Source organism: Microtus pennsylvanicus, chromosome 9 (assembly GCF_037038515.1).
Source record: "Microtus pennsylvanicus isolate mMicPen1 chromosome 9, mMicPen1.hap1, whole genome shotgun sequence".
NCBI lineage: Eukaryota > Metazoa > Chordata > Mammalia > Rodentia > Cricetidae > Microtus > Microtus pennsylvanicus.
In genome coordinates this window covers 69,221,803-69,241,912 of record NC_134587.1, presented here as the reverse complement: position 1 = coordinate 69,241,912, position 20,110 = coordinate 69,221,803, and the positions used below count along the sequence as shown (strand labels likewise).

Here is a 20,110-nt window from a genome sequence, read left to right as displayed (position 1 = left end):
TCAGGGCATCTCTCTGACGTAGCAGCAGCTTCATGGATGGAGGTGGGCCATGAGAGAATTCTTATTTAAAGTCTATGTTTTACTTTTCAGTAGGGACAGAATCTGTAGTCTCCTTACAAGGTCAATGTTCATGGGATTCTGACCACAGTTTCCTGTTGTTTAGACCCAGTCTTCCATATTCTTACGCCATTATCTAGCCCCTACATCCTGCTCCTGGTTTGGAGCTCTGGACTTGGCCTTCATGAGACAAAGTGGCCTTGGTTCTCATACTTAAAAGGTATCTAGTACTTTTCAAATCAGCATACTCCCCTTTTGTGTTCCAGGTTCTGTTTCTTTTCATCTATCACACGGTATAAGCCGACACATAGGATCCCATAATTATCTAAGGAGCCACAGAACAGTTGTCCAAAGGTTTTCCTTGGCTGGGAAGAGAACAGAACAACAGGGGTTGCTAAGCACTTTAATCAAAGAGTTGTAAAAACTTGAGTTTTGTCTGCCCGCTCTTTGCTGCAGGCGCCTAGAGGCCCTAACCGTCATCCACCTGCTGTGACAGATCACACTCAGCGCTGTGATCTTAAGAGCATACTCCTTTGAAGGGGCCATGCTCATATCCACCGGCTTTACAAAAGATGTCTCCTTGTTCACTTGTGTCTTCACCATAACACTGAACAGGTAGCTGGATAGTGCCAATCAAAACGAAACATAAAGCAAACCCTGAGAAGTAGCTCACTTGTGATCAGGCTGCACGCTTACTCTGGTTCCCGAATGAAGAGATGCCCCTCTGGAAGCTGCCCATGGTGTTATCTTGTGATAGTCTGCCTTTTGTCTGCTCTCTGGTCAAGAAAGTGTCGGCATATTCCACGAACCGGCAACATCCTTAGACCCAGACCCAGAGTTCTGCTTGACTGCAGCTAGCCTGACCAGAATTCTTTAGCCATTGCAGGTTTTGAGACAATAGTAAGAACCTGGACCATACTCCTTAGCTGGAGCCCTGCTGTGATATGGTTGAAATTGCAGTGACCTCAGCTAAGCCTCAGTTTCTTGCTCTGCTAAATGGATTTAGTTACTTAACTCATGTCATCCCTGTATGACTAAACACAAAAGACTGGAAGAGACACAGAGTAGACCCTGGGCTTCAGGGAAAGCTGAGGTCAAGGGGACTGCAAATGACAACAGCCTTACTGCTGCATCGTCTCACGATAAGGTGAGGTGCAAGAGAGGCCACATGTAAGAGAGAAGGGAGGAGGCCAAGCCCATCCTTCTACTGATACCCAACCCCTGCTAGTGACATCTAGTCCATCATACCCCGTCAATCTTTTAATGGCTCCTCCTTCAACACCATTGCATTAGGGACTGAGTTTCCAATACAGGATCCACAGGGGACACCTTCAGACATAATGTTGGGCCTCTCTGATGTTGCTTGCACATTGAGCTGGAGGATGGAGAAAACCACTTTCTTCTCTACCTCTTGAGATTGTTGCAAAGAATAAACACAACAGTGTGCAGACACGTTAGCTGTAACACTGGATCTACTAGTTATTATTCCTGTGCTAAGTCATACATGAACTCAAGCAGCCTAGACCATTGAAACTCAGCGAGTTAATGAAGTAGGAAATACACTATGGTAACAGCAGTATACTCACCTCTATGTCTGATAGAATGGTGTTTTCTAAAGAAAGAAGCCCCAGCTTACACCGTGACCTTCTAGACATGATTGTGGCACTGTCTTCATGTATCCCGTAGTACTTGTCCTGAACCAAACACTGCTCCATCTGAGCGCTGTTGCCTCCTGTCACTAGCATCTGAAGTAATTCCAGGACATGATGGTTATAGAAGGCCTGGAAAACATAGGCAAGCTATGTGTGAAATCAGAAGGGCCAGCACATGAATGGCTGAGGTGTTGGGACATGGAGATTTAGTAGGTGTCACCATTTGAAATGGGCCTCGTGGCGCAGAACGCGTCTTTTCATTGTTGCTATCAAAATGGAGTGCATGTTGGCAGTTTGGGTAGAAAGCTGGTTTAGTCAAAGCAAGGAGAAAACAAGGCAAGTCTAGTTCCTAGGGAGCAGACACTGAAATGTGAGACATGGGGCTGATATCCCAGAGTCCTCTCCCTCCATAAGTGACCAGAGTAGTGTGTCAAGCCACAATAGTCAAAGGATCATCAATGTACCCAACCCCTACCCCAGGCATCTGGAATCTCTGCACCAGCACTGTAAGATCATAACCTTGAAACTGTGAAAAACTGAGAAGGTGAAATAATGCCTGTGAAGTTGCCTTTTTGGAAAATTTAAAAGAGGTCAGAAAGGTGAGCAGTGGCCTCCCACAGGGGGCCTTTTCCTTTTCCTGGGGACTTTGACTCATCTGTACCTACCGTGGCCAGAAGAGAATCCAAGAAGTTGTCTGAAAAGACAGTACCCCTGGCGAAGGAAGTGCTGAGATGCAGCTTAGCTCCTTTGAGTGTCCCGTTCATTCCACCCATTTGCTCAATCAAGTGGATGTTGGAGGGATTCTCTGTAAGACAAGATGAAAAGGCAGGGGGCTGGAGAGATGGCTCAGCGGTTAAGAGCATTGCCTGCTCTTCCAAAGGTCCTGAGTTCAATTCCCAGCAACCACATGGTGGCTCACAACCATCTGTAACGAGGTCTGGTGCCCTCTTCTGGCCTGCAGGCATACACACAGACAGAATATTGTATACATAATAAATTAATAAATATATATATATATATATATATATTTTAAAAAAGATGAAAAGGCAAGGCCAGCATACACAGAAAAATGAGAGCTTGATGCCTGTATTCCCAAGCTCAGTCCTCTCGGGCACAGCAAGCTCTACCCTTGGGCTTTTCTTCATGTCCCTCCCATGGTTGTTCAATCAATAAAGTGCATGCCACACACGCAGGGATTTATGTAAACAAACAAACAAACAAATAAAACAACAGGATGAAAAGATAACTCAGCAGGTCAGAGCACTGGCTGCTCTTCCAGAGGACCTGGGTTCGTTTTCCAGCACCCACATGGTGGCTCACAGTTGTCTGGAATTCCAGTTCCAGGGGATCCCATACCTTCTTTTGGCCTCTGTGAGTACCAGGCATGCATGTGATATGCAGACATGCAGGCAAAGAACACCCATAAACATAAATAAAAATAATAAATAAAACAATGAGAAGCTAAGCATGGACATTCATGCTTATGTCCCAGTACTGAAGGTATAGAGACAGATGGGCCCCTGGAGCTCTCTGGCTAGTTGCATTGGCTCATTTGGTGAGCTACAGGCCAATGAGAGACCCTGTCTCAAAAAACCAAAGTGTGATCCAAAGAGATGGCCCAGTGGGTAGAAGCACTTGTTGTCAACTTAATGACCCAATTTTGATTCCTGGGACCCATGTGGTGAAAGGTAAAAAACACCAATCTGATGGTATCCTCTAGTCTATACACAGATCATCTGTCTGATGGTGTTCTCTGGCCTATACATACACACAGGCTTAAGACTTTGTCTTAATTCTGCTGGGTCATTTAAACCAGAGACCTCAAAATTCCAACCCACTCTCTCTTAGGTTGTATATGCTCTACCAAAGCCAGACCCAAGGCTCCCATTTTAGCCTGACCCTTTCCAGCAAAGAAGAGCAAAGACTGAGGGTCTGGCAGGTGACTAGTTAATGTGACAGTCATTGTCTGTTTCCAGGTCTTTGGATGAACAAACCCCGTGGTCCCTGCCAAGTGACAGAACATACCTCATCTCCTCCCACCACTTTAATTTACCATTTCTTCTAATTATAGACTTAAAATTTTGAGAGTCAGAGATAGTTAAAAGGGAGAAAACAATTAAGCTATACATTGAACTGGCAGCCATCTAGACATCAAGGTTGTTACCAGTGACTGACAGGTGCTGGTTCAGTTTCTTCACACAGGCTTCGATGGATGATGTCACCAATGGATACCCAAATAGCACTGAAAGGTTTCTGGGGCCTATTCTGGTTTCTTAGTCCTCTGACTGTGAATTCTAGAACGACCGTGAGACATCGCCTATGCACCTTAAAAATCTCTCCCTTGAATATTCCACTTACAAGAAACTTACTCAGTTCAGTGAGAATGGGGATCTGCTGGTATCTTCTTTCCTGGTATTCACTGAAGCTGGATGCAGAATTGGCTCCTACAGACAATAAGAGATGATGACAAGAACAATAAACAGCTCGTAAAACTTGGCTGGACGCACAGTAACACTGTGTGACCCGATGCTTTAGCTCAGCAATCTTACTTTCTAGTCCATAGCTCAAATTCATTTCTGTATTTCGGAAAAAAGTCTACCATAATCGTCCCCTGGTATCTTCAGGAAGTGGAGTCCCTTAAGAACCAATCCTTGGAAGCTCAAGCCCTTTCTCAGAAAATGCCAGTTATTTGTGTATCACTGATGTACATTCTCACAAACACCTTACCTTACCTCAGATGCCTGATAATACCTAATACCATGAAATGGCTATAATAATGTTTACAGAGCAATGATGTAAAGTCTGTATGTTTTTAGATGTTTTATATAGATGCATTTTCCCTAGAATATCTTCTGTCTGTGGTTGGGGATGAAATGCAGAACCCACAGTAAAGAGGGTTGACTGTATTCAGTTGCTACTCCTTTGAAAGGGATGGTACATGGTGTATGTGTATGCACGTGTGTGTGTGTGTGTGTGTGTGTGTGTGTGTGTATGCATGTGACAAACGTGTCCAAGTAGTAAGGTGTTAGTGTTTAAGTAGCATTCCAGCCACATTAATATACTTATAGAACTTGGAGGAAACCAACTTCTAATGATTGGTGCCGCTGCTTCATGGGTGCTTCTGAAGACCCTGCAGTGGACTTCTGGCCCCTAATATGATCTGCCACCTCAAGATCCTCTAGAGGATATTGCTTGTATCTTTTTCCTGCTCCTCAGAATCGAGTGGTACCCCACTCTGAGAACCCTGCCTCCACCTGGGATACCTTGGGATTCTGTACACAAGAGTTTGATGTGGAGGGAGTGACATTCAGAATCCCGCACTGTCTAGGTTTGCCAACCTGTTCCCCTTGCAGTGTGGTTCAGAGCAAGACTGGAAACCCTCCAGGCTTCCCAAAGACATGTCCAGGAGGCCTGGTGCTCTTACGGACCCTCTGGAAAGTCCACACTTGTGTCCCCACCCCTCAGCCTCCCTGGATGAATCTCTAGGGAATGGGCTGGCTTGGCTTCCTATGTGAGTTCATCAGAATGTCAGGAAGATCTCCCGACCAGATATGAGGGGTAAACTTCCTCAATCTCGGCGCTGCTGGCCTTTGTGTGGGGCTGCCCCATGCACTGAAAGCTGTTTGCCAAACAGCATGTGTGACCTTACCAAGAGATGGCAGCATCTCTCCAGTTATGACAACCAAAACAGTCACCACTGACCTAGGGAAATACAAAGAAGACTGACTGTTCACCATCAATTAGTGCATCATGGGCCAACCTCCAGCCCCGATATAGAACTTAATACATCAGAGAAAATCAGCATCTTTTTGCTTAATTAATAAAAGATGGAAAAAATATTTGGCTCAGTGTGATGGGCACACTATTGACCTCAGCACTTGGGAGACAGTGGCAGATGGATTGCTGCGAGTTCAAGGCCATCCTGATCTACATACATTCTAGGACACATGAGACCCTGTCTCGAAAAAATAGAATTAATTTTTTAAATCTTTCTATCCTATAAAGAAAGTTAAGGCCGGGCGGTGGTGGCGCACGCCTTTAATCCCAGCACTCGGGAGGCAGAGGCAGGCGGATCTCTGTGAGTTCGAGGCCAGCCTGGTCTACAAGAGCTAGTTCCAGGACAGGAACCAAAAGCTACGGAGAAACCCTGTCTCGAAAAATAAAAAAAAAAAAAGAAAGAAAAGAAAGTTAAGTTTTAAACAATAACTGAAAAACACCCGTAAGAGTAAAAAAGAATTGATTAATACAACTTGTTATCATAACATAGTAGTTGCTACACTTTCCAATATTAGATTAACAGCAAAAATAATGCCTCTTACATTTCAGTGCCTTTTTCCTTAAAATTGGAAACCAGTGTACATGAATTCAACCTTGAAGATGGATATGGGTTTTCACATGACTTTGAACTCCAGAGGAAATAACTTGGTTATTCCTACCATAATATTGTCACAGTCAGAAAATCTGTGACATCTGTCCCAATCCGTCTTGCTCCTCACAACTCAAGTATTTGGGGAGGATTTAATTCTCTCTCCTTATCCCACCCTCCCTAGGCCCTTCCCCTCAGGAGTTGTTCTGACCTGGCACTGAAGGTATCGGGGTAGGGCAGCTGATCCGCAGGGCCTGGATGTTGAGGGTGGCCGTGATAGTCTCAGTGTCCACCAGAATCTGGCTGCTCAGTGGCTTGTACGGGGATGCTAAGATCGCACACATGGAACAGTGCTCTATGCTGACCTCATGAAGATCTCCAGTGTAGAGTGCAGATCCCTAGGGGGAGAGTTCCACGTTGTGAAGGGGTCGTCAGATGGACAGGTCTGAGATCATGGCTCATGGAGCCGGGTCTTTGTGGGTGATGCAGGTTTTGAGCTAAAGACTCTACTGGCTTGACTAACAATTATCAGTTGTCTGATACATTGTCCTGGACATTGTTAGTGTCTTATTGTGGATTGATGTGACAGATCCCTCTCAGAGAACAAGTTTGGATGAGACAAAGGAGAATGATGGGGAGCAAAAATCCATTTTGACAACTCAAGTAAGAGAAAAGAAAGCAAAAGGTGACCATGGCGATGAAAAAGTCAAAGAAAGGAGGCATCACAGAGCTATAGGTTAATTCTATATCTCTCAGCCTTGCTAGTAGGCCATCCCTCCTGTATTCTCATGTAGCTAGTAATGTAGCCCCATCTTTAGGATGCTTGGAGTTTGTCTTGGTCAACATTTCTACTGCCATGATGAAGCACCATGATCAAAAGCAACTTGGGGAGGAAAGGGTTTAATTCAGCTTATACTTACACCCTACAGTTCATCACAGGAGGAAGTCAACGTAGTAACTCAAACAGGTAGGAACCTAGAGACAGGAACTGATACAGAGGCCACAGAGGAGTGCTTCTTCTGGAAGTCCTGCACCACCCACAGTGACCTAGGCCCTCCCACATAAATTATCAATCAAGAAAATGTACCACAGGTGGGAGCATTTTCTCAATTGAGGTTCCCTCTTCCCAAATGACTCTAGATTGTGTCAAGTTGACATCAAACTAGTCAGCACAAATGATCTCTTGTCAGTTTGATACACAGACACATCATTTTAATCCATAACTTTTTCTTTCTTGTTTATCCCCACAATATCATATTAATGTTAATATCAGAACATAAATAATTTTTGAAGTTCCACAGCATTTAAAAATTCAGTCTTTTAAAAACATCTATAGTTTCTATCAATGTTCAAAGCCTCTTCAAAATATACAAATATCCAAAGTCTCTTAACCATAGGATCCTATAAAATAAAAATAATTTATCTAAGAAGAATCAGGACATAGAATCAAAGCAAAGTAAAACAAATTCAATAGCATATAATTCAGTCTCAGACTTTTGGGATTCAAACACAATTTTCTAGGCTCCAAAGGGCTTGCAATAGTACACATAACTCATCTCATAAGCTCAGGCCACTCCACTCCATAGCTGCTGCTGTCCTTGGTGGTTGTCCCAGGTAATGGAATTTCCACTCTGAGTCCTGCTGCAACTGGGCTGTATTTTCACCAAAAGACTCTCATAGACTTTCTTCAGGGACTCTACCGCGGCTACATGGAACAAAGCCTCAACTTTTTCTCTGACTAATTCAGTCCTGAGTCTTCTGTTTCAACTGAGGCTTCACCTTCACCATTGGCCTCTACTGGCCTCTCATAAAGTCAAGTCTCAGCTACTCTCCATGACTCCTTGATGCCTCCAAACCAGTGTCACAAGGGAGACTCTTACACTTTACAGAGTTCAGGTACTACCATAAGGTACAGACAGCCTTGGCTTCCTGTGCTGAGTCTGAGGAAATCCTCCCAGATTAATGATCCTGGATGATGCTGGTCTCTTCTCAATCACCACTTAATCTCACCTCCCTCAAATCAGCATCAATTGTCCTAATAAAGCAAAGGTTTCACCTAAGTGGTTCTAGTCTCTTCTTACTCACAGCCAGTTCTTCAGTCCTAACTGACCAGAACCACAGATTCTCAAAGCTCCAAACATCGAACAGCACCGACAGACTCTTTAACGAACTGTTAAATTCCTTCTGAAATTCCACAAGCCTCCATTATCTGAGCTGCTTTGAGCATTATTTTCAAAGTTCAAACAAAAGTTCATTCAGCCCAAAGTTCCAAGGTCCTTCTACAATCTTATCTAAAACATGGCCAGGTCTGTCACAGAAATACCCCCATGAAAGGGTCTAATATTGATCATTCGTGACACTGGCTAAGGCTGGAGAGTTCTAGGTATCTTCTCTCTTGTTGAGTAGAGCAAAGCAGGGAGGATGAGGGACAGGAACTTCATGATGGCTTTTTAAAAAAACAGCAAATCCAATTTGCTTTTTAGAAAATCAGTGTTTCTCACACACTGCCAGTGTTATTTTATTAGACATTCAAATGCTCTGGTGCATTTCCACAGTGCTTATAATGGAATTTTCATCCACGAATGTGGTGGCACAGCTAGGGGTACAAGCCTATCACAGTTCAATGTAAATAAAATGTCACCTAGAGTGGCACACAATCACACTGTAGTCTGTCTTAGCCCGTTCTTCCGCCTCTGTAACTGGGAAATTTATGAAGAAAAGAAATTCATTTCCCATAATTCCACAGTCTAGGAAATCCAAGAGAGAAGGGCCACATCTCATAAAGGCCTTCCTGCTGCATCTGAGTGGGGTTGGGGGGTGGGGACCCAGCAAGCGTGCACACAGGACAGAGCATGAGGCCACCTTCCCCTTTCATCAGGTCCCACTCCAGAGTGGCCAGCCCTTCTCACAGCTGCAGCATTAACACACTCACGGGAGCAGAGTCCTCATGCCTGGTCACTTCCTCTAGGTCCCACCTCTCAGCACAGTCACAGTGAGAAAGTGCCATTCCAACCACAGGTCCATTGCAATAGGGGAGACAGAGCCCCTCCTCTCCATCTCCTCCCTGGGATGGCCCTGTGTGGCTGTGCGTTCCATTACAATATGACCAGAAAAGATGAGTAAGTCAGAACCCAAAGGCCCAGCCAGAACCAGCTTAGGTTTAAGTAAGGAAGAAGCAGACTGTAAAACACAGAGAAATTCTCATTATACACAGTCTATAAAATATGCTAGTCTGAACACAAACTCAGGAGCCTTTGTAGGAGGAGGGCCCGCTTGTTTGTCCTGGCTGCCCAGAACTGAAATAACCACACAGAAACTCTATTAATTAAATCACTGCTTGGCCCATAAGCTCTAACTTCTTATTGGATAACTCTTACATCTTAATTTAACCCATTTCTGTATATCACCATGAGGTCATGGCCTACCAGCAAAGTTTGAGCACGACTATCTCTGGCAGCAGATCCATGGCATCTTTCTGACTCTTTCCTTCTCCCAGCATTCAGTTCTGTCTTCCCCGCCTACCTAAGTTCTGCCCTATCAACAGGCCAAGACAGTTTCTTTATTCATTAGCCAAGAAAAGCAACACACAGACAGAAGGACCTCCTACACAATTTCCCCTTTTCTGTTTAAACAAAAAGGAAAGCTTTAACTTTAACATAGTAAAATTACATATAACAAACAGTTATTATCAAGAAAGAATTACAGTTACAACATTTATGTTTACTTTATCTTTATCATAACTATAATAGGATAAGGAATATATAAAGAAAACTATAATAATAAATTCTTCAACTTCATCAAAGACTCCAGAAGGATATAATATTACCTAAGTAAACAGGAAGTGCATTGAAAGCAGCTTCCAAATCTCTAGAGTTGACAGAGACATCTCGCTGCCTCGACAGTTACCCAAAGTTCTTCTGTACTGTTGGGGCATCCATCTTCAGCCTACAGGCCCATAATATCCAGCAGATACTATGAAGTAGGAAATTTAAAAGACAGGTATGCCTATGTTGGCAGTTTGCCAGTCACTTTCTTCTGTATCCTGCAGAATGTCTTGAAGACTCTTTCATGAAGCAGGAACCCCAAAGGATCATCTCACCTTTAAGCAAGTTCAGCAGTCATTTCTCTGTGGATCCTGCATGTCCAGTTCATCTAACAAACTCCATAAGGAGCCTCTTTGATGCCCATCTTCCTCTTGAAGTAGATTGTTACTGCCAGGAGCAGATGTGTTTTATTGTCATGAAAAGTCCTAAATTTTTAAAACATTTAAATGCCATATTCTGAAGGTCTCTGAAAGATTTGAAGAATACTTTTCCATCTGAAATACATCTCTGTACATCTAGAAAATCTAACATGACTATAAGCTTGACTATTATAGATGAGTATCTATTAACTTATATTTCTTAATTATACACATTTTAAATGAGCAACTCAAACACAATACCTTAATCAAGATCAGAAATACATATAACATAATTGACCTTAAAATTGTATCAATAAACCAAGATCCATACCAATGCAAATCTCTATAGCATATCTATATCATATCCCCCCTTAAATGTAAACAAACAATTATGAACAATATTTGGGAATATGGGCATAGTTATTTCTCTCCAAACTGCTTCCTGCTGCTTATTGGGCAAAGTAATTTTCTTTGTATGGTGTTTACAGCAACCTTTCAGGGGGTCTTGTTCCATGAAACTACTATATTGGTCTGGAAGCAATCCAAAGGTTCTCATCTTCTGTGGAAACAAAAGAAGGACCTCTTTTCCAAAGCAACTTATCATTAGACTCAAGTTTGGAAGTCAAGATACCTTTATGTTGGTTTAACTTAGCAGTTCATACAATGAAATGTCTCTCTATACTTAGCTCATTCACAGTCAAAATATTCAAAGAAAACACAATAATATACATAATCCAGACTCTCTGTGAATTTTCCATCTTTACATGGCTTATTTTTACTCTATTGTTTTTAATATTTATTTTATTATCTTCACTCCTTTAATCTATGACTGTTTGTCTTTGTCAACGCTCTATATTCTTTTTCTTCTCTTTCCCAAGCCTACGTACATTTATCCAACACTGTGAGTCATCTGGATTTGTCTGTAATTATTTTCTGACCAGAAGTGCTTCTTAAAATGCTAAGTGCTTCTTAAAACTTAAGCCGTGCAATTATTATGGTATATACATACTTGTTGCTTGCTTGTTGGCCCAGTCTAAAACTTAAGCTGCACAATTACTATGATATATACGGCACTGCCTGCTAGCTCCACACAGTTCACCATGGCCTCCCATACCAAGCTTTAATGTCTGGATTTAAATCCTCCTCTTTCTACTCACCTGTTCTGTGATCTTGGAAACGCTACTTACTTGGAAACCTACTGTTTCCATACCTAAGGTTTGGCATTTTTATGTTCTACCCCATATGATTATTTAGAGGATTAAATGAAGTAATATAGGCAAACTGTGGCTGGTTTCTGGCACACAGTAGGTACCATGTAATTGCAAACTATAAATATCGTTACTATCATCATAAATACTAGTACTACATCATTATCCTCATGTATTGCTTACAGGAAAAATGTATATCTGGGGAAAGTTCCGGAGAAATCGCCATTCTCTCTGGAAGTATTCTAGAGCCCCGATAAACACAATGTCCTTCAGCTCTTGCCGGGTGTAGTTGCTGGCTCTCAGGGGCATCACAAAGTTCCGAAGCCCGATGAGGGCTGATTGGGCATCTCCAAACACACATGCTACAATGTGGTTCCGAAACACAGGTTTTGACTTGTCAGACCGTTTCTAAGGAGACACATGCCAGACTCAGGTCAGTTTCACAGACAGGTGAGAGTTCTGCAATGAGCCCCACCTCCTTCCCCTCCTGACTTTGTCTCCAGAGCAGTACTTTTATAGGCTAATAAAATCAACTGCTTACACAAAAATGGATCTTACAGGTGCAGCTACAGCATATATATAATGTATATATTTACACATGCACATATATAATACATATGAAGGAAGTTCACACATACACACACGTGGGGTATGCATCTGTGCACTCTTTGCTTTCTAAAGCTTTCTTTCAGTATGAACTGAATCAATTAAAAGTCAGGTCAGTATCATTATTCTGATGTGTCAAGTACGGTTGAATATGGCAGGTTCATATGATTACATCTAATAAGTGAACTGATTTGATAAATTCTTTATTAAGTTGAGGAAATTCATTGTGAAGTTAAAACCATGTACTGCTCCTCTGAGGATCAAGGCTCGGCTCCCAGCTCCCACCTTGAGTGGCTCACAGCTGCCTCCAACTCCATATCTGGGGGAGATCTGATGCCCTCTCCTGGCCCCCAGGAGAACCCATACATATGTGGTAGACACAAGAACACATGTACACAATCTTATTTTAAAACTCCTTTGATACAAACAGAGAACTTGGAGAGGAGGCACCAGAAGACTCAATTTTGAATTTTGCCTCTATCTTCGCTGTGTAAATAAACAAGCTGTTTAACTTTCAATTTTTCTGTTGAAATGTTTGAAATAGTAAATCTTTTGTGTGGAAATTGAGTAACACTGAAAGCGTGCTCTCCAACAGGTGTCAATCAACTTCGATTTTTGTTGAGCTCCTAAACTGGGTTTTTGTTTCTTTGTTCAGGGCTGATTTTTGTTGAGCTCCTAAACTGGGTTTTTGTTTCTTTGTTCAGGGGTGATTTTTGTTGAGCTCCTAAACTGGGTTTTTGTTTCTTTGTTCAGGGGTGATTTTTGTTGAGCTCCTAAACTGGGTTTTTGTTTGTTTCTTTGTTCAGGGGTGATTTCTTGTTTTGTTTTTTGCTTATTTTTAAAAATTATAAAATAATTTTATTATTTTGTGTGCATGGGGTGTATTGCCTCCATGCATGACTGTGCACTACATGTGTACGTTATGCACATAGAGGCCAGGAAAGGGGACTGGATCCCCTGAACTACAGCTACAGACAGTGGTGAGACACTATGTGGGGGTTAGGAACCGAACTTGGGTCCTTTGAGGAGCAGCCAGTGTCCTTAACTACTGAGCCATCTTTTCAGCCCTCAAGTGTGTGCATGTGTGTATGTGTGTGCATATAGGTGTGTGTGTGCATGTGTGCGTGAATTTCTGTGTGTGTTTTGAAATAGGATATCATGGTGTAGCCTTGGCTGACTTAGAACTCATTATATAGACCAAGCTGGCCCCCAATTCACAAAGACCCACCTGTCTTTGTCTCCTATGTGCTGGGGGCTAAAGGTGTGCACCACTACACCCCACCCAAAGTCTAAGGTTAGAGGTGTGCACCACTACACCCCACCCAGAGTCTAAGGTTAGAGGTGTGCACCACTACACCCCACCCAAAGTCTAAGGTTAGAGGAGTGCACCACTACACCCCACCCAAAGTCTAAGGTTAGAGGAGTGCACCACTACACCCCACCCAGAGTCTAAGGTTAGAGGTGTGCACCACTACACCCCACCCAAAGTCTAAGGTTAGAGGAGTGCACCACTACACCCCACCCAGAGTCTAAGGTTAGAGGAGTGCACCACTACACCCCAACCAAAGTCTAAGGTTAGAGGAGTGCACCACTACACCCCACCCAAAGTCTAAGGTTAGAGGAGTGCACCACTACACCCCACCCAGAGTCTAAGGTTAGAGGTGTGCACCACTACACCCCACCCAAAGTCTAAGGTTAGAGGAGTGCACCACTACACCCCACCCAGAGTCTAAGGTTAGAGGAGTGCACCACTACACCCCACCCAAAGTCTAAGGTTAGAGGAGTGCACCACTACACCCCACCCAAAGTCTAAGGTTAGAGGTGTGCACCACTACACCCCACCCAAAGTCTAAAGTTAGAGGTGTGCACCACTACACCCCACCCAAAGTTTTGAAAAGTTTAAAGGAAAACACTTGAATGTTGGTAAAGCTGTTACATGTATTTAAATTTCACATGAGTGAGTTCTATAGCCTATGTACATACAAATTAGAATATTTCAAATGGATATATATACTAATAAGAATTAACACCTGACACATCCACTTATTTGATGAAATCACTACGTACTGGGGAAGACTCTTTCTGCAGGGATTGCCTTCTGCAGGGATATAAAACTACTTTTCTCCAGAGCTGCCTAGAGACTGATATGAATACTAACTAAATTAAATGGTTGTCTGTTTAATCTGATCAGTTTTAACTTGAATAATGAAGCCACTAAGTAAATGTCATGCAATGTGCCTAAAGTCTAACAGTTGCTCTGCTGAGATGACCTGAGAAATTAGAAAAATATCCATGGCCGACCACATCTATAAACACAGCTATGGAAACCATTTCCTCCAACCAACTATGGCAAAACCTGTCTCACACTTAAGAGAAATGGTGGTTTGACAGATGCCATTGTTCAAAGTAACGCAAAATGAGTAACCAACTTGTCCCTTCTGCAAGCAGAACCAAGTTCAAAGGCTCTGAGTTTTTGAAATCTGGACTTTTCATTCCTGTGGACAAAAATTCAAAACCCGAGCATTATAAAAACCAGAGCACTTTCTAAACTCCATAAAGGACTGAGCACTCAGTCTGAGCCACACACATCCTACAACCAGTATTTTAGGAGAAGTCCAAAGACATGTTTGCATGCTTTACAAACCCTTCTCATCCACTGCCCTCCCTGCCTCTCTTCAGTGTGTCGATCTGGGTCCAGCTTTTAAGACCTGCTTCCACTGAAAAAGCTGAAAACACGCTTGACTTCCTACTCAGCAGACATTTACCTAGCATGGGTAGAATTGCCAAAATACTTGTTTGACAGCTAAGACATCTTCCAGCTGATATGACAGCTCTGAGAAATGAATGATTCTGATCAAGTGAGTGGTCGTGTTTTATAAATATTTGAACATATTCTGTCAGGATACTAGCATTAAACCACAAAGGCAGGGAATAGGAGGAGTGGCATGTATACTAAAATGCTTTTGAAAAAGCAAGAAAATGTTTATAACTATTAAATAGTCACAGATGGGGAAATTACCTGCTCGAGAGCAGGAGGAGGGACAGAACTATCATGTCTACAAGGCTTGCTTAACAGGTGCAGTTTTTAATTAAATATAAATATAGGGAAGTCAAATTTTGACCAATAAATTAGGGGCATTTTTTATTTTAAAACAAAAGAATGCAGAGTCCGCAGGGCGGTGGTGGCGCACGCCTTTAATCCCAGTACTCGGGAGGCAGAGGCAGGCGGATCTCTGTGAGTTCGAGGCCAGCCTGGTCTACGAGAGCTAGTTCCAGGACAGGCTCCAAAACCACAGAGAAACCCTGTCTCGAAAAACCAAAAAAAAAAAAAAAAAAAGAATGCAGAGTCCTTGTACGTATGTTTATCTAGGACCTTTAGATTTGTTACGTTTCAGGGAAAGCATTGTTGAAAACAATTATTTCAGAGAAGGGCCTCATAGGTGAAGTCACCTGCATTTTACACCGCAGCAGGTCTTTGTCACATGCCCACGGCTCATGGCCTGCAATGTGTGTGGCTAATATAGCTTTCCTTCCAGACTCACGGTTTACTGACAAGCTGCTGCTTCTTGTGACTAGTAGGTCATTCTTCGCCCTTTAAACTGCGTGTTGCGGTGTGGTCACCTACCAGAATGACCTTGTCCAAGGGTGTTGATTGGCACCAGTGAAACATCCCACTGCTGTCCAGCAGCTCGGTAGTGTCCTCCACGTTGTCATAGACCCCATTCCTGAGCAGAGAGGGTGGAGAGGCAGTCTGAGAAAGTCCAGGGAACTAGCATAGCAGCACTAGGGCCAAAGCCATAGCTTATTGGCCAGGCTCAGTCATGTGGCTCCTACTAACACTTAGGGAGCTGGGGAATACAGATGTATTTTCAATGAGATATAAGTTAACAACCAAAAAATAGAACTCTTAAAGTACAAAAGTCAATCTTTCCAACTCTGCAAGAGATCTTGGAGACCTTTTCCTTGTGTTTTATGGACGAAAGGCAATAGCTAACAAATTATAAGGCCTGCACTTAAGGCTTAGTTTGAGGGTCCTCTTGCTCAGAATACCCAACGCTCCTCTCCTCCATGTCTGGACCAGTGGGATACAGCAAATGAGCAAGGTTGAGGTAGAAGAGAGGCCCCTGCGGAACCTCTGGGCTGTGGACCCTATGCACCGTTGGACCGCCAATCAAGGCTGAATTCAGTGCCCAGAGAGGAGAGGAGAGCTTGATAAGCCATGATTGCAGCACCAGGAGCAGGGGCGGTGGGCGTGGGAAGTTGGAAACTGACAGGGGAGTAAAGCTCACCACTCCCATACCCCCCCTGCCACAACTCTGATGGCCAGGAGGATCATGGGAAGACCAAAGGCAAGTTGGGGAGAAAAGGGTTTACTTGGTTTATACTTTAACATTGGTGTTCATCACTGAAGGAAGTCAGGACAGGAACTCAAACAGGGCAGGATCCCAGAGGCAGGTGCTGCTACAGAGGCCATGTGGGGAGCTGCTTACTGGTTTGCTTCCCATGGTTTGCTCAGTCCACCTTTTTACAGAACCCAGGACCAGAAGCCCAGGGTTAGAACCACCCACCATGGGCTTAGACCTCGGCCATTGATCACTAAATGAGAAAATGCCTTACAGCTGGATCTCAAGGAGGCATTTCCTTAGTTGAGGCTCCTTCCTCTGATAACTCTAGTTTTTGTGAAATTGATACACAACACCACCAAGCACACAACACTAAGGAATATGTAGTGAGAATTGTACTCGTGTGTTGTTTTCTTGTTATTGTTATACACTTGACTAACACTCCTTTATTCTGCCATAGCCAATGACTGGCAAGTACCGTCTGGTTTTCTATGAGATCCTCTGTAGACTTGATGTATATGTGAGTATTCATTGCTCTGCCCTTGACTTCCTTCAAGAGCACTCCTTGAGGTTCATCCATTTCCCCCCAAAGGACAGGAATGCCTTCTTTATAAAATGGGAATCTCCAAAGTAAAGGCACACACATTTATTTTCAGCACTTGGGGGAAGAGGCAAGTGGATCTCTGTGAGTTCAGGGCCTACTTGGTCTATATACTGAGTACCAGGAAAGTCAAAGCTACATAGTGAGACCCTGTCTCAAAAAAACAAAAATCAAAACCAACCAACTGAATAAACAAACAACAACAGCAGCAAAAAAAAGTGTGCATGTGTTGCAGTGTGGATCTCGAGACACAGGTCCGTTTTCTTCATCCTTTTACTGTCACCACAGGCCACAGAGCTCGCCTGTTGTGATGAAAGCTGCAGCTGGAAGGAGCATTTTGCAATCATTTGATAGACGAATTTCATTCCCTTTAGCTAGGTATTCAGAAACTGGATCACCTGTTGTGGTGGCTTGAAAAAACTGCCCACAAAGTGTGACTGTAGGGTGGGCTTTAGGTCTCTTTTCTCAAGCTTCACTCAGTGTGACAGGCAGTCAACATCCTGGTAGGGATGTAGCCAGCACTACCTCTGCCTGCATTCCAACATGCTCCCGTCATGATAATGGAGGGAACCTCTGAAACTGTAAGCTGCCACCTCAAGGAAATGTTTCCTTTGTAAGAGTTACCATGGTTATGGTGTCTCTTCACAGCAATAAAAAAACCCTAACTAAGACACATGTATATTTTAATTTTTTTAAAGAAACTCTCATGCTGTTTTATATAAAAGTTATACTAGCAAAGTATTGGTGTAGTTAATACCATTCAATCATTTAAAAATATGCCACTTTGGTCATATTATATAATCTCTTCATAATAGTTTATGTTCCATTGATAATATATTTACTTTTAGGTGATCACAATTCTCAATCCTTAATGATCTTCCTATATTATTATTCTTACTAAACTAAAATATTGCCTACATATTACAGAGCTGTTTTTATTAAAATTAGGGATGATAAATATTTTAGATTGGTCTGATTTTTTTAGAATAAACTAAACAAATAATTCTCCACCTTGTTTTCTGGTTAGTAAATTTTTTTCTTTATTCTTGAGACAGAGTCTCATGTAGTCAGGTTAGCCTCACACTCACTGTGTAGACAACAATGACCTTGAACTCCCAACCTTCCCAAGCACTGGGATTACAAGAGAATGACAACACGTCTAGTTTTACGTCCCTAGCCCAGGTTTGTTTGTTTGTTGTTGGCTTGTTTTCCAGACAGGGTTTCTCTGTGTAACAGTCCTATCGGTCCCAAAACTAGCTCTTGTAGACCAGGCTGGCCTCAAACTCACAGAGATCCACCTGTCTCTGCCTTCCGAGTGCTGGGATTAAAGGTGTGTACCAGCACTGCCCAGCATGCCAAGTCCAGGTTTTTGCACATGCTAGAGCACTCTACCAACTCAGCCGCATCTTCATCTCCAGGTAGAAATCTTAATACACTGAAGAACTGGAGAGAAAAGAGAGTTGGGGAGGGAGAACTCTTTGGTCCCATTTTGCAGATTCAAAAACTTAGGCAATCTTAGCGAGGCATAGTGGTTTATGCCTTTAATCACAGCACTCAAGAGGCAGAGGCAGGTGGATTTCTAGAGTTTAAGGCCAGCCTGGTCTCCATAATGAGACCCTGTCTCAAAAAAACAAAAACAACAATAAGCAAACAAATAAACAAATAAAACCCTTAGGCAATCTCATTAGCAATTTGTTACAAGTATAAGGTTAATAACAAAAAGGCTATTTGGGGCTAGCTAAGAATTAGCTCTTTCATTTATAGAGTACTTGAAAGGTGACCTGAAAGAAATTGGGTGCACAAGGTTATTAGTGCCCCAAAGATCTGAGCAATGGTAGAAAAAAATATGTGATATGGGGCCAAAGTAGGGATGAATATATTTTGTAAACAGCAATTCCACTGGTCTACAGAGGTTCTGATAAAGCGAATGTTTTAATCTAAGTCAAATTTTTAATGCTGAGTGATGTAAGATGTTGTCGTTCTGTGGTTCTTACCTATTCTCAAGGATGGCAAGAAAGCTCTCCTGTTCTCTTGAAACCGAATCCTGATTTTCTAGATTGCAAGTGGGTTTCTTATTGTTGCCTTTCATCATCACGATGTCTGGCCCTGCAAGTGCACAGCAACCTCAATGAATCACGCATCATCTGTCACCTCCTTCCTAGGGACTTCCCAACCATTTCCACTGACCGAATCATTTCCAGGCTCCTGTCTAGGAAGAATCTGTGAATCCTTAGTGACTGCTAGGTTGAAAAGATGGATTATAGCCAAGTCTTTGGTTTCCATCTATACCAGTGGTTCTCAAACTTCCTGATGTTGCAACTTTTAACACAGTTCCTCATGTTGTAGTGACCCCCAACTATAAAACCATTTTTTGTTGCTACTTCATAACTAATTTTGCTGCTGTTACAAATCATAAATATCTGATAAGCAGGATATCTGGTATGCAACCCCCAACCCAAAGGTTGAGGACCACTGCCCTAAAGAATCAGACTGACTGCACAGGCTGCAAATCCACCTGGCATGTGAGAGTATCTCTTAGAGTTACTTCTGTGCTTTCTTCTGTCTTCCAAGGGGCAGAGACTGGAGTTACACGGGACTGGGAAGCCTAACTACAAACCCTACAAACCCCATCCTTCCTGTACATTTGGTCAGGTTCCAATTCACCGTTGTCAGGTGTAGTGAGTTTCTATTTGATCTTCCCTTTCAGGGTATTTTTACTAACAATTCAGACTTTTAAAGAATCTGATCTTCCGAGGGTATGTCTCAAACTGCTTGGGAATTTCCACATATAGGAATAACATAAAAACTAATAATTTCCTCTTCTGCAAAAATAAAAAGAAACACACTATTACTTTTAAGAATGTTCATGAGGATAAATGCAAGAATATTTGAAATAAGTAGATTAAATAAGCAATATTGAAATATAAGATGGAGAAAAGTCACACACGAGACATGACCCCTTGCACACATATACTCAATCACGTCAATCTCCTCCTAAAACACAGTTCAACTTTATTAATTTATGGTACTTATCTTTCTGTCCATTGATCTGTCTATCTGCCTTTCTGGGTTGATAGTGTACAAGTAATAATTT

At 42.6% G+C, this 20,110-nt stretch overlaps 1 protein-coding gene across 1 annotated transcript in view; it reads right to left on the bottom strand.

Moving 5' to 3' along the window:
• Positions 1–20,110, bottom strand: part of Kcnu1 (potassium calcium-activated channel subfamily U member 1) — a 68,575-nt gene that overhangs the window by 2,640 nt on the left and 45,825 nt on the right. Inside the window, 8 exon segments of the mRNA XM_075984642.1 lie at positions 289–422; positions 1,644–1,838; positions 2,375–2,514; positions 4,079–4,153; positions 6,287–6,473; positions 11,650–11,874; positions 15,698–15,797; positions 16,123–16,339. Coding sequence (XP_075840757.1) covers positions 289–422; positions 1,644–1,838; positions 2,375–2,514; positions 4,079–4,153; positions 6,287–6,473; positions 11,650–11,874; positions 15,698–15,797; positions 16,123–16,339 — 1,273 coding nt within the window.